This window comes from Podarcis raffonei, chromosome 16, assembly GCF_027172205.1.
Source record: "Podarcis raffonei isolate rPodRaf1 chromosome 16, rPodRaf1.pri, whole genome shotgun sequence".
Taxonomy (NCBI): Eukaryota; Metazoa; Chordata; class Lepidosauria; order Squamata; family Lacertidae; genus Podarcis; species Podarcis raffonei.
Genome location: NC_070617.1, coordinates 12,794,111 through 12,807,794, shown reverse-complemented (window position 1 = coordinate 12,807,794; position 13,684 = coordinate 12,794,111). Strand labels below are relative to the sequence as shown.

Sequence of the window (13,684 nt, the reverse complement as noted above, 5' to 3'; positions counted from 1 at the left end):
CGCCAGTCGTGGAATGCCCTCCCCAGGGGGACTTGCCAGGAACGCCAACCTGACTGGTCTTCCCCACAGCAGGCAAAGGCTACCAAGCTTTTGAGATACAATCATAGAATTATAGGGTTAGAAGGGACCATGAGGGTCATCTAGCCCAACCCCCCTGTAGTGCAGGAATATTTTGCCCAACAAGGGGTTTGAACCCATGACCCTGAGATTAAGAGTCTCGCGCTCTGGCGACTGGACGTTCTCCGTTGATTTCTCACCCCCATCTTTCTCCAGATAATGGGTGAGGCAACTGGCTTTGGGTTACTCAGCACCAAGAAGTAAAGCTCTCTGCACATGCTCAGGGGAACGCTTTCCTTTACATTCAAAACCTGACAAAGCCCATGGATGAGGAACCTGTGGCCCTCCAGATGTTACAACTCCCAGTAGCCATAGCTGGTGGTCTGCAGAGCCACAGGCTCAAATTACATTAATGCATCACCAGAAGCACCCTGAGAAGCCTGGGAGTTTTTCCTCAGGCTCTGATTGGCTGTACTCCGGGTTTCCTGATTGGCTAATGATCTAGAGTGAGGTTGATGAACTACAACTCCCATCAGTCCTAGCAAGCATGTGGTCTGACAACATCTGGAGGGCCAAAGGCTCCCCAGGCCTGTGGCAGAGGCTTTGTGCCAGAAATCTTCACAGCTGCTTCCCTCACCTGTGGCATTTTGCTCCTTTGCTCACCCTCCCCAGACAGGTGTCATCATTTTGTCCCGACTTAAGCAGGTAGCCAATCCTCTGGACTAAATCCAGGTATGGTTTGTTGGGGGTTTTGGTCATGTATTTTAGTGTTGTGATAGCTTGCTGCATGCATACATTTGGCACTTAAATAATAATTGACAAATTCTGCCTTGGAGGAGGGAAATGGGATTCTAGTCAGATGTACTGATTTATTTTCATCGTATTCTTATCTAGTGCCGGCTTATCATGGGAAAGGAATAGACCTCTGTTTCCTGAATTGCTAGCAATTGTAATGAGTGCCCCTCTAATTTAAAAGGTTCCAGCGGACATTATTCACACTGAGAGTCAGTGTGGTGTGGTGGTTAGGCTGTCGGATTAGGACTTGAGAGAGACCAGGATTCAGATGCCCCCTTGGTCATGAAGCCCACTGAGGGACCTCGGGCCAGTCACCGGCTCTCAGCCTACCTCGCAAGGTTGTTGTGGGGATCAGAAGGGGAGAACCACGTACACAGCCTTGAACTTCTTGGGGGAATGGTGGGATATAAATGCAATAAACGAATAAATTCTTTATGACTGATTATCGTAGCCTTAAGGACTAGAGTCTTAAGAAAAAAGAAACCCTCGAAAACTGATAATTCTTAGATTGCTAAATTCTGTGTCTTGTGTGTTGTGCACTTGTCTGGAATTATGGGCTTATGACTTAGCTCTACATGCTACTTGCTTGGCCAGCTCTAGCCATCATCCCTGGTATATCTTAATATTCCTTCCTTCCGTCCTTTCATCTTTTCTTTTTACCATGGGGTACACCCACGCTGTATGTGCTGACAAAATCCTTGCTGCAACTGCCCTCACAAAGCGGTGAAGCTTGCCGACTATTTCATTCCAATTTTACACATGGGAAAACTGAGAGGTAGTCATTAATTGGTGGAAAGTGGGTTTCGATCAATTAATGACCTCCTTCTCCCTCTGTTTATGTTTAAATCCTTTCACTTGGTATATTCACCCTGCTTTTACATGATCATTCATGATAATAATGAACGGCAGGGGGTTGGGCTAGATGACCCTGCGGCCCCTTCTGTCAATTCTACAATTTGATGTTGATGGTGATTTTACAATCAAGCAGCATCTAATTTCATTTGTGGTTAAAAACTGTGGGTGTGGGGGTAGGAGAATGCCACTTAGAGCCAAGGAACGCTTAACTAAATTCCTTATTCCCCCTCTTCCTTTTAAAAACATCCTCTCTCTGTAGATATAAATTGGGTCAGGTTTAGCAAAAAGGCTTTCTGATGGGAGACAAACATGTTAACTCCCCCACCCTCAGATCTTTCCAGCACTTCATGTGCTGCTGGAACAGGAGGAGGAGATCCTGGATCAGCCTCCTTTCTCTTTCTCCCCCCCCCCCAGCTTTCTTGATGCATCTCCCCCCACCCCCCAATCCCCATTAAAGCCGTGTTATCAAGAAAAATACAGCTCCCTGCCACATTTCCCTGCAGGGACTTTGAAAAAGATTCAAAGGTGCTAGGTTCCGTGCCAAGGAGAGATTAGCCATCCTCTTCCAAAATCGCATCTTCCAACACAGAGAGAGAGAGAGAGAGAGAGAGGGAAGGAGGGAGAATAATAATAAGAAAAGCACTCTGCTTTTTGGGGGTTGTGGGCATTGAGGGTGTGAGCACGTGCCCAGCAATACCCTCCTCTGCAAGCATTTTTCACACTTCTGGGATGGAGGGAGGCAGCCTCTGTTCTGAAGGGCAGAAGCCGCTCAAGGGCTCTGTGTGTGTGGCTTGTGTGTGTGAGCGTTTGATCGAGACACCAAGGACCACAGCAGCCTTGTGATGTTTGCCAGGCTTGCTAAGAAACCCTTTCGCTGCGTGCCGCCTGGGGAACAAGGCGCCTGGGACTGCAGAGGAAGAAACTAAAACAGAGACAAACAAAAATTAAGAACTCTCTCTCTCTCTGGGTTTGTGTGTGGCTGCTGCACAGCAGCCTTCCCCAACCTTTAGCCCTCCAGATGTTGTCAGACCACGACTCCCATCATTCCCTTGCAGGCAGGGCTGTTGGGAGTTGTAGTCCAACGGCATCTGGAGGGTGCCAGCTTAGGGAAGGCTGTCTCTGCCCTGATGGCTGTGCTGCACTCCCTCAACCTCCAAACTGTGGAATAACCAACCTCATATAACCAACATGCTTAAGTTTAATTAATGCATGAAAGGGTTAAGACCATAGAGTAAGCTCTCCTGCCAGGCTTAGCTTACCTGCCAGGCTCAGCTTATCCTTGGCTAGCAGGACCAATGGTCAGGGATGATGGGAGTTGTAGTCCAACAACAGCCGGGGGCCGAAGTTTGAGAAACACTGTGTGGTTGACACTGTAGTAGCTTATATGCTAATAGATGATTTTGCCAGGTTACCCCCACCTTCTTGAAGCCACACCCCCTCTCCCCAGACCACACCCCTCAATGGCCCTCCCTCCACACCAGGCATAGGCAAACTCGCCCTCCAGATGTTTTGGGACTACAATTCCCATCATCCCTGACCACTGGTCCTGTTAGCTAGGGATGATGGGAGTTGTAGTCCCAAAACATCTGGAGGGCCAATGCCTGCTCCACACCCGCCTGAAGTGTTTCTGCCTGGCTGGGATTGGTCCCTGAACTCTGATCATGCCTTTTGGTTGCCTGGATGGAGCATGTGTGACTGAGTGTAGAAATTTGCCTACTGTACAAAAGTTACGTGTGCATTTGTTGCCCCGCCCACTTTTGCCTCTGGCCCCTCCCACCACTGGCATGCAGCCCCTAGAAACCTTCCTGGCTCTTGGGCTGAATGAATTTTCCCACCTCTGTTTTAGCTGTAGGTGCAGACACTGAACCTGCACACTTCTATGTGGAAAGCAGCGAGCTCCGCCCCAGATCTATGAGACGCTCCCTCTCCAAATCTCTATCCTCTCTTTCATCCACCACCTGCAAAGGATCCCCAAAGGTCATACAGTTCAACCCCCTGCGAAACAGGACTCACAGCTAAATTGTGTGTGCATGTTTGATTCGTGTAACACGTGCGTGCAGAACCCCCCCCCCGCAAACACCCCGTATTCCCTCTGCCTGCTCCCCGCCTCTCCCTCTTCCACATCCCGCAGTCCCAAAGTCCCCTATTTCCTAGTGACCCATATATACCCATCTGTAGCCAAAGCCCCGTGGTTCTACTCCTATCTTCTGCCACCCCTTTAAAATAAGAATTTTAAAAAACCTAGGAATTATAATCTTGGCTTGCCTGCGTCCCCGCCCACACACTCAGCCAGCACAAAAGTCTCCTTCTCCCGGAGGTTCTTTTTGCAGAACAGCCACACAGCCCAGCGACACTAATCTGGGGCGACAGCGCTGTAATTTCCATCAACTGTGTGCCCAGCAAGCGAGGGGCGATTGCGCGCGACAGCCGAGTGCAGCACTTGGGGATGCAGAGGGGGAGAAAGCTCCGCCCTCGGTTGCAGAAAAAGGAATTGCATCACCACACTGCCTTGGATGATTTGGGGGGGTGACTGTCCACCAATTGGATATTCTAATCCCCTCTCCCTGACTTATTTATTCATTGCATTTCAACCCCACCTTTCTTCAGAGGAGCTCAAGGTGATGCAGGTGATTCTCCCCCTCCCCATTTTTATTCTCACAACAACCCTGCGAGGTGGGTTAGGGTGAGAGACAGTGGCTGCGTACACAGCGTACATTTAAAGCACGCAAAGGATTGTGAGAACTGTAGTTTCTTAACGATGCTGGGAATAGTAGCTCTGCGAGGGGTAAACTACAGTTCCCAGGGTTCTTTTTGGGGAAACCAGGTCCTTTAAATGCACGGTGGGTGCATAGCCAGGGAATGACCCACAGCCACTCAGTGAACATCATGTCAGAGTGTGGCTCAGACACTCTTAACCCTTACAGCACCCTGGCTCTTTTGTTCAGCTACTGTTAAAAAAAGCTAAACACATTCTGTCTCTATCCAGCTGTTGCAGAGATAATAAGCAAAAATGGGCAGGCAAGATTCTAGTCCATAGGAAGCAAGACGATGAAATAACTTTTTCGGCTGGAGTAGGGCAATCTGCATTTATGCTCTGGCTGGTTTGCAAGGATTATCACAACTCCTCCTTCCTTCAAAATTCCTGGCTAAGGGTTAGCCCTGCCCTGTTCCACTACAGTAGTACCTCGGTATACATACGCTTCAGGTTACATACGCTTCAGGTTACAGACTCCGCTAACCCAGAAATAGTGCTTCAGGTTAAGAACTCTGCTTCAGGATGAGAACAGAAATCGTGCTCCGGCGGCGCGGCAGCAGTGGGAGGCCCCATTAGCTAAAGTGGTGCTTCAGGTTAAGAACAGTTTCAGGTTAAGTACGGACCTCCGAAACGAATTAAGTACTTAACCCGAGGTACCACTGTACTTTTTTCTTGCTTCTCCTTATACCCTGATTATCTCTGGCAGATATCTGTAAGACAATCTCCACCGATCTGGCACCAACCAGATGTTGTTGTCTGAAAGCAACACCCGTCAGCCCCAGCCAATGCAGCCAGTAGTCGCAGCTCAGAACATCTGGAAGGGGCACCAGGTTGGCGAAGCCTGCCTTATAACCAGCCAGACTGTTTATCCATGTAGCTCAAGTGTGGGGAACCTTTGGCCTTCCAGATGTTGCTGAACCACAGCTCCCATCAGCCCCTGCCAGCATGGCTGATGGCAATGGATGATGGGAGTTGTAGTTTAGTGACATACAGAAGTCTCCACACCTGATCTGGACAGTTGCTCTGACAGGCAGGATTGCAAGCAGAAGCCTTTCCCATCAACTGCTGCCTCACCTTTTTAAACCTCTCTGCTTTTTCCTCTCACTGCTTCTCCATTCCAGCCTGGAGCAGGCTGTCATTCTAGACCCCCAACATCTCCCATGAGATCTTGCAGCGGGGAGGGCCTTAGGAAGTAGCTCTCCCTTCTCAGCCTCCCCCTACCAAAGTAGCAAGGAATTCTGCTCCACAAATAGCTCGCCCACCCCAATAACGTAATGCTCCCGTTAAGAAATTGCCTGAATGCTGATTTCCCCCACCGGAAGCATTTGCACTGTGGTCTCCTTGAGGGCAGGGACCTCTGCCTCTCTCTTTCCTGGGAAACTATGTAAAGTGTGTTTGACATTGATGGGGCTACAGTAATTAATCATTATAAGAATAAGTAATGCAAGCATCCCCCAAAGTACGCTCCTCGCCAGCGAAAACTCCCTCGTGCGAAGTACTGTGTTCTGCACGTGCCTCCGTGCTTCGTGGCACATATACGGTACACTTGCACACTCACTCACTCTGTCTCTCTCTCACCCGCATATACACAGAGGAAGCTGCTTCACAAAGAGTCAGAGCATTGGCCCATCCAGTTCAGTATCACCTACACTGACTGGCAGCAGCTGTCCAGGGTTTCAGCTGTACCTGGAAGTGCCAGGAATTAAACTACGGACCTTTGGCATGAAAGGCAGATGCTCTAACACTGGGACACACACACACACACACACACACACACACACACACGAGTCACGGTCAGTTTATGAACATGCCACATTTCCTGCAAACACCATGTGCTGAAAGGAGTTTATGCGCACACATACACCAGACAATTTAGCTGCACACAGGCTTTCCATTGCACAATCCAGCCATTCAAGCATGCACCCTCTCTGGTCTGGGCTGGGCACACCGCCTCCCCCTGGCATTGCTTTCTACACAACCAATACCCATGCTCACTACACACCAGCGGGGATTTCCATCCCTTTGCTCAGCCCTGAAGCTCAGTCTGCTTTGCGTTCAGGGAATTCCAAAGTCCTCCGACACATCGCTCGCTTCCTTCCCTCCTGCCTGAATCGGATTTGCACACGCAGGCGGGCGCCCACCACTTTGTGGACGCACAAAACGGCTGTGTGCACATGTACACACATCTGCACACTCAGCAGTGCGCGCATCTCCCTTTCCAGTTTGGGTCGGTGTACATTCTCCAAATGCACTTGAAAGAAAGGAAGAAAGACGAGGTCCCCCCCCCCCCGCAAACACTCACCCTGACGTGGCTGGTGGTCCCCCTGCAGCACCCGTTCACTTCCTTTTGGGCTGCCGTTCAGCTCTCTCCTCCACCAAATGAAGTTGTGTGCTGCCTCTAAAAATACCCTCCTGAGCTCATAGCCTGGCAGTGCCCAATGAGGGCATCTGTCTCCTCGGGTTTCACCCCACACCATGAGCTCACCACTTGGCCCTAGATATGCTGTGTCGGGGCGGGGTGTGTGCGGGGGGGGGGGGAGACGAGGAGGGGGAGAGGCCTCCAGGGGATTCCACATGTCCCTGGGCCTCCGGGTGCTCCCTGCTGCCTCCCAAAACATGCTGATGGGCGGAACGCGGAGTTCCAATCGGCATTTGCAATGTCTCATCTGGTAACAACAGGAAAGGATGCGAGGCTGGCCGGGATTAATTAGTATGAATCACCCAAAGCCTTTGATTCCAATTTTGGCACATTGGGGAACTTCCCCCTGGTTCTTGCAGTCCTCCCATCTGCAGCAAGGGCGCAATAATCCCGATCTACCTTACAAGGCTGTGCTGCAATCGATGTGACGGGCGGTTGCTGTTGTTTTCAACAGCCTCTGTCTGTACAGCTACGGGCAAACTTTCCCACAGAACATGTAAAGCCGCCTTATATCCTGTATCAGACTATTTGTCCATTTAGCCCAGTGCAGCCCACTCTGACTGGCAGCACCTCTCCAGGATCTAAGGCAGAGAAATATATTTCTCCTTGCCTTCTTTTTATGTGGAGCAGTCAGGGATTGAACTCTCTGTCGTGCAAAGCAACTCTCGTCAGCACCACCACAGTCCATGATGAAGACCCATGGGAGTTGTGGTCCAGCAAAATATGCAGAGGGCACTGAGATTGCTTCCACGGCCCATTTCCCCACCCCACCCCCCCAAAAAAGTAACAGGTAGCTCTCCCCAACTCCACACAACTCCTTTTTCCTTGCATCATAATTTCTGGAACACATTGATGGATATTTGTCTTCACACCCTCTGCCTCTGGCTTCATTTCATCAGCCTTGTATCCAAAAAGCCAAACGCAGCTACAACTGGGATCCAGCCTTGGTATTCCTAGGTTTACTTCCCGAAGGGGACAAAGGCCTTCACGTGCACCCATTCAGAACATCAGCTTTCAATATTGGTTGGCAGCATGCATTCAAATCTTCCCGAGAGTTGGAGACCGGCAGCAAAACACTTAAACTGGCATTCTGTCCAACAGAAGTTTCTTCTGTTAGTGGCTCATTCCCACATGCAGGCATCCTCAGACACTTGTCCTCCTCTGGCATGTGTGAAGTGGCTTTCGGAGTCAACTCACTGGAAGTAACAGCGAAACCTGATTTGCGGGCCACGAGAAAACCTTCTTTGCAGCCGCAACTTCAGATTTGGCAGCGCGTGACCTAGATTTTGGCTATGCATATCCAAGAAAGTTGAGATTCTTTACAACAGTTTGGACACAAGGGAGCCAGAAGGTGCAAGGGCTGCGGGGGTGGGCACTGCCTTAACACCAGTGGTAGCCAACTTGGTGCCCTCCAGGTGTTGCCAGACTAAAATTCCCATGATCCCAGACCACTGGCTATGCAGGTGGGACAGGTGAGAGTTGATGGGGCCCATTTGGGCTGCCCCTGGTCTATATCTATATGGGCCTGCAGTGGCTCCTCTGGGGTTTCGAAGAAGATGCCATTTAGGATTGAGACCTTCTGCATGCAAGACAGCTGCTCTAACCATCCCCCTTGTCCTACAAAGTGCCCCGTGGTTCCAGTGCCCTAAATCTACCCCTCCTAGGAGGTAATTTTGAACACAAAGTACATACAGTGGTACCTCAGGTTAAGTACTTAATTTGTTCTGAAGGTCCGTACTTAACCTGAAACTGTTCTTAACCTGAAGACCACTTTAGCTAATGGGGCCTCCCGCTGCCGCCGGAACACGATTTCTGTTCTCATCCCGAAGCAAAGTTCTTAACCTGAAGCACTATTTCTGGGTTAGCAGAGTCTGTAACCTGAAGCGTATGCAACCTGAAGCGTATGTAACCTGAAGTACCACTGTATTCATGTTGCCAAGAAGGGAGTTAATATGGAATTATTATGCAGGTAGTATTTTTCCAGTTTTCCGCTTGTTATTAGATAATGACAATGAGAAAATGTCTATGTTGTTTTTGAGTATTTGCATACATTCCATTCTAACCTTTGCAAAAACCTTGTGAGGCAGGTCAGTATTATTATCCCCATATTGCAGACAGGAGGACTGAGTCTGAGAGAGAAGGGCTTGCTGTCTCATGGCAAAGGCGGTCTGAGGACTTCGCCATGGCCCTTTGCCTGCTCAGATTTCTTTTTTTAAAGAGGATATACATTTTAGTTGAAACAACACGGGGGGGAAGGCCTGGTATAGCTCAGTTGGTACAACATGAGATTCCTAATCTCAGGGCCGTGGGTTTGAGCCCCACGTCAGGCAGAAGATTCCTGCATTGCAAGGGGTTGGACTGCATGAACCTTGTGGTTCCTTCCAATTCTATGATTCTATGAAAAATGGGCATCTCCTGTGCAATATTGTTTGTTCACCTGGTGTTGGTGTGTTGCACAGGTGTGTTGCACAGGTGGCACACAGTGGATCCTAAGCACTATGTGATATGCACCTCAGTTCTGTGTATATTTATACTATATGAATTGGGTGTTTAATTAACCTTTGCACACATCCCGCGTGTCTCTGGGCTCATCGGCCTTCCCACTGATGCATATCTTTCTACATACTTGGGAACACGGGAAACTGACTTACACAAAATCCTTGCTCCATCTAGCTCAATACTGTCTACACCAGGCACTCCAAGGTTTCAGATAGTCTCTCCTAGCCACACTTGGAAATGCCATCAAGGAGTGAACTGGGGACTTTCTGCATGCAAAGCAAATGCTCCACCATTGAGCTGCGGCCCTTCCTTAAAAGCCAAGCAGGATCCTAGTCCTCATGGTTCTGAGGAAAAGACCTCATTAAATAGGAGCACAGAAAGTCCGTCTAGCTCAGTTGTTTTGTACTAGCAGGCAGCAGGTCTCCAGGGTTTCAGACAGGTTTCAGACCTGGAAATGCCGACCGTAATTGAACCTAGGATTTTCTGCAGGCAAAGCAGATTCTCTAACCGCCTTGTGTTTCGACAAATGAAAGCACTGTGTCTGCGTGTCTGCCTCTGCATGTGAGCCCGGACACACGTGTCAGCGCGTGCCTCACTTCCACCCACAGTTTTCACCCGTCTCTATATAAAGCCCGCCGGTGTCCCCATAACCACCATGGCATCACCGGCTTAAAATATCCCCGAATGTCATCCTAGCAGTCAGGAGACGTTAAGGGTACCTGTAAGGGGAGAACTCTGCGCGCGCACACACAGACACACACCAGATCCTTTTATAACCTCTTGTGTTGATGCTTGCAAGGAAAAAAACATTGGTCTTCTCTCCTTGACATCCACCTCCTCCCCCCCCCCGCCGCCCCGCACAGCAAACACACTTTTCCAGCTCCCGGTGGCACCTCCACCCTCTCGGCATCAGCCTGCCAGCCTCTCCCCACCTCCTACGCACCCCCAAAAGAATGATCTGTCACAACAAACCGAGGCGACAGCCACCACAAACAAACGCCCACTCTTTTTATTGCCACCTTGGGGGGGGGGAGGAAACAAGAACTCATCACCCTCTCTTTCTCATCTCTTTCCCTGCTTTTTGATCTCTCCCCCCCCCATCAAGAAATAAACAACACATTTCTCTCTCGCCTTTCATGTTGTCGAAATCTGGGGCGCCCGATCCCTTCAGCAAACGCTGTCCCTCTTTTGTTGCGAAGGTGCGTGCACACCCCCTGCAAACAGTGCCTTCAAGGACGGGAAAGGGAGGCTCGTTTGCAACATCGTCCCTCTGTTCTCAACCCCCCCCCCCCAATACAGCCATTCCCCCTCCCTCCATTAACTTAACGCAAATCGAGATTTCCAGGTGTTTAACCATCGCAAGACACCCAGTTAGTCCCCAGTTGCAAAATTAAAAATAAAACCTTCCGTTTCAAAAGCAGATCCACTCACCTGCATTACAGTCTAAGCCTGAAATCCATGAGGATGTTTTTGGAGGTCGTGAAAAGAGGGGGAGGGCGGAGATGCCTTGTTGGTGAGGGTGGGATAGGGGAGAGAAGGTGAGGTTTGAAACCCAGCAGGAATCTGGATTTGTTGGTCCTTGACTTCTGACACCTTTGCACCCTCCGGGTTATCCTAGGTCTGCCTTGCTGCTGATCACCCCGCATCCAGCCCTCTTTCCCCCTCAGCCCGCTTTGTCTTGCTTTCCTTCCTGTTGTTATGTTTTCCCTCCTCCTTGGCTCTGGTGCTGGGGACGCTTTTGATGGGAGCAGGAGAGGGAAGCGGGATGGGAGGGGGCAGAGAGGAGGAAGGGTTGTAGGGTGACATCATCGGCAGCCAATGAGACGCCGGCCCGGCTCTCCCGGCGAAGGTGACGCAGGAAGGCAGCACGTGACTCGGGGAAGCGCTTACATTCATTGTGAAACGGGCTTGATCAGCATCAGCAACTTCGGCCCCGTAGAAAGGGGGTGGGGGGGTGGGGAGGGAGGGGTTGAAAATGGGGAGGGGGGAGGGACAGGCTGGTTGGTGGGGGGAGGGAAGCTTGGCTGTGGGCCTTCCTATGCATTTTAAACGTCACCTGACATCATTATTATTAATTGTAATTGATTATCACCATCAGTAGTAATTTATTTGCAATGGTCACAGAAAAAAGAGGGAAATGAAATAATGCTAATAAAAATGACTAAAAACCACAGAAATCCCTTGCAAGCTGGCAATAAGACCACTGTGTCCATCTTGTTTTAAACTTGAAACATTAATATAAATAGTGCAAATGCCATATGTCCAAACGTATTATTATCATTTAATAGCAATCAGAATTAAATGTGCCTGTTTTGCAAGTGGGGGGTGGTGGAATGTAAGCAACTAATTTTCCTCACTTGCCCATCGTTGTTGTTAATACGGAGAGAGAGAAATAGATCATTACATTGTTTTCTGCTGCAAAAACAACTGAGCACCTTCCCCACCAGATTTTTAAGCAGCTGGATAGCTTTTCCTTCTATTTCCATGCCAGGTAAACCAACCTTGTGCAGAGGGACAGTTCACCCAAGAAGAGAGAAGTCAGGCATAGAGGAAGCCAAGCAGGTCTTATAAGGCCTGTTCGGAGTTCAATTGCAATTCAATAAATGAGAACTTGTGGTTGCAGCAACTCAGTTGTAACCACCCAACAGCTTGAGGAAATGCCCCTCTTTGGAGAATGAGGCAGAAACATTGAAGAGAGAGAGAGTCATGCCACCCCTCAGCAGCTCTGGTTGAACCTCCAGATGCAGAGCTAGTGTATCTTATTAATACCTTTCCCATGGAGGGAGGGCTTTTTGTGCCCCGGTGGGCTTCCAGAAGGCATCTGATTGGCCACTGTGGGAAATGGGATCCTGGCCTAGGTGGACCCTCATTGGTCCATCCTGCAGAGCTCTCCTTACATTCATAGATCCTGAGGAACAATCATGTGTGAAAGAAGCATCTCTCTCCCCACCCTTATTTCAGTGGCCTCCCATGAAAAAAAATAGCAAAGCAATATGCATTATACCTGCTTTTTCAGCAGGGTTGCTGCATGATGGGCACAGCACATTCTGAAGTAAGTGAAGTAATATACATATATTGTGCAGTGTCTAGCACCTGGACTGTGCCCCTTCAGGGGGAGTTTTGCATGTCTGAACGCATGTGTCCATGCGCAAAAATGTCCTTGTATGTAAAAAGCTAGCAAGTCAGGGAGAAGAGTACAACCTAGCCTCTTTGGAATGCTGTTTTCTAGGGGCAGTAGGTGTTTTCACAGGGCAGTGTTGCGTGGTTCATCCTGCTCCCCTGCAGTCTGAAATGGTACAATCCAGACATAGCTATAACAGTGAGCTTCAGAGCTGGGGGGTGGGATCTGAACCCTGACCTCCCAGGATGTCAAAGACAACTACCCTGAACTTGTTTAATTCTCTTTTAAAGCCCTCCAAGCTGGATAGCTCTGGTTACATTTGTGGGAGCAAATTCCATAGTTGAGTTATGCTGCCATGTGAAGAATCGCATGCAAAATGGTGAGACCGAACTGGTTTTCTTCCCCAAAGAAATTAAAATATACGCTTTTCAAAGTTGAAAACCGTGATGCAGGGGGAAAGGGTTGGATCATGGGTAGGCACTAAGGCCCGGGGGCCGTATCCAGCCCAATCACCTTCTAAATCTGGCCCACGGATGGTCCGGGAATCAGCGTGTTTTTATATGAGTAGAATGTGTCCTTTTATTTAAAATAATCTCTGGGTTATTTGTGGGGCATAGGAATTCGTTCATTCCCCCCAAAAAAAAATATATAGTCTGGCCCCCCACAAGGTCCTAGGGACAGTGGACCGGCTGAAAAAGTTTGCTGACCCCTGGGTTGGATGAACCACAGTGCTTTTTGCTCCTTTCCTGAACACTTCCTTTGTCCGTCGTTTGGGTGCCTCTTGCCTGGTGATGCAACAGACATCACTTGAGGGCTGAGTCAAGGCACAGGCTCCTCTGCAGCCGCCCGCAATCAGGGATGAGTATGTGTGTTGGTCATTGGGATTGTGTGTGTCATCTAAGGCGTGTGTCATTCAGTTGTCAAGCTGCCCTTTGTTCTGGTGCCTGTGTACTCACTCCAGAGAGTGTCTAGTTGATACCTAGCTGATACCTTGTTAAGCCATTTGAGCTCATGGATGTAATGGTCTTATCCTGCCCTCCCCACACCCTCCCCACCCCCCCAGCCCTGCCTTTCAGGGGTAAAATGCTCTAACTTCATTTAGGGAGTCATAACCACACTATACATTTAAGGCAAGCTGGCTTTCCCCTGCCCCAAGAATCCTAAGATTTGTAGTTTTTTAAGG

General features: G+C 49.4%; 1 protein-coding gene and 1 non-coding gene across 4 annotated transcripts in view; one reads left to right on the top strand and one right to left on the bottom strand.

The window, feature by feature from the left end:
• LOC128403931 (dual specificity protein phosphatase 10-like) overlaps positions 1-11,139 on the bottom strand; it is a 259,214-nt gene extending 248,075 nt beyond the window's left edge. For 2 of the 3 annotated variants that reach the window (XR_008328024.1, XM_053369115.1), the window contains exon 1: positions 695-907. Coding sequence is in view for 1 of the 3 variants with exons in the window: in XM_053369115.1 (XP_053225090.1) it covers positions 695-846 (152 nt within the window). In the remaining 2 variants the exon portion in view is untranslated. Of the gene's footprint in view, positions 1-694; positions 908-10,811 lie in introns of those variants that run through there. The other variant, XM_053369116.1, reaches the window with a different exon arrangement.
• Positions 9,138-9,211, top strand: TRNAR-CCU (transfer RNA arginine (anticodon CCU)). Its single transcript has one exon. It is a non-coding gene; the product is annotated as a tRNA-Arg (tRNA).
• Positions 11,140-13,684: the final 2,545 nt, after the last annotated feature.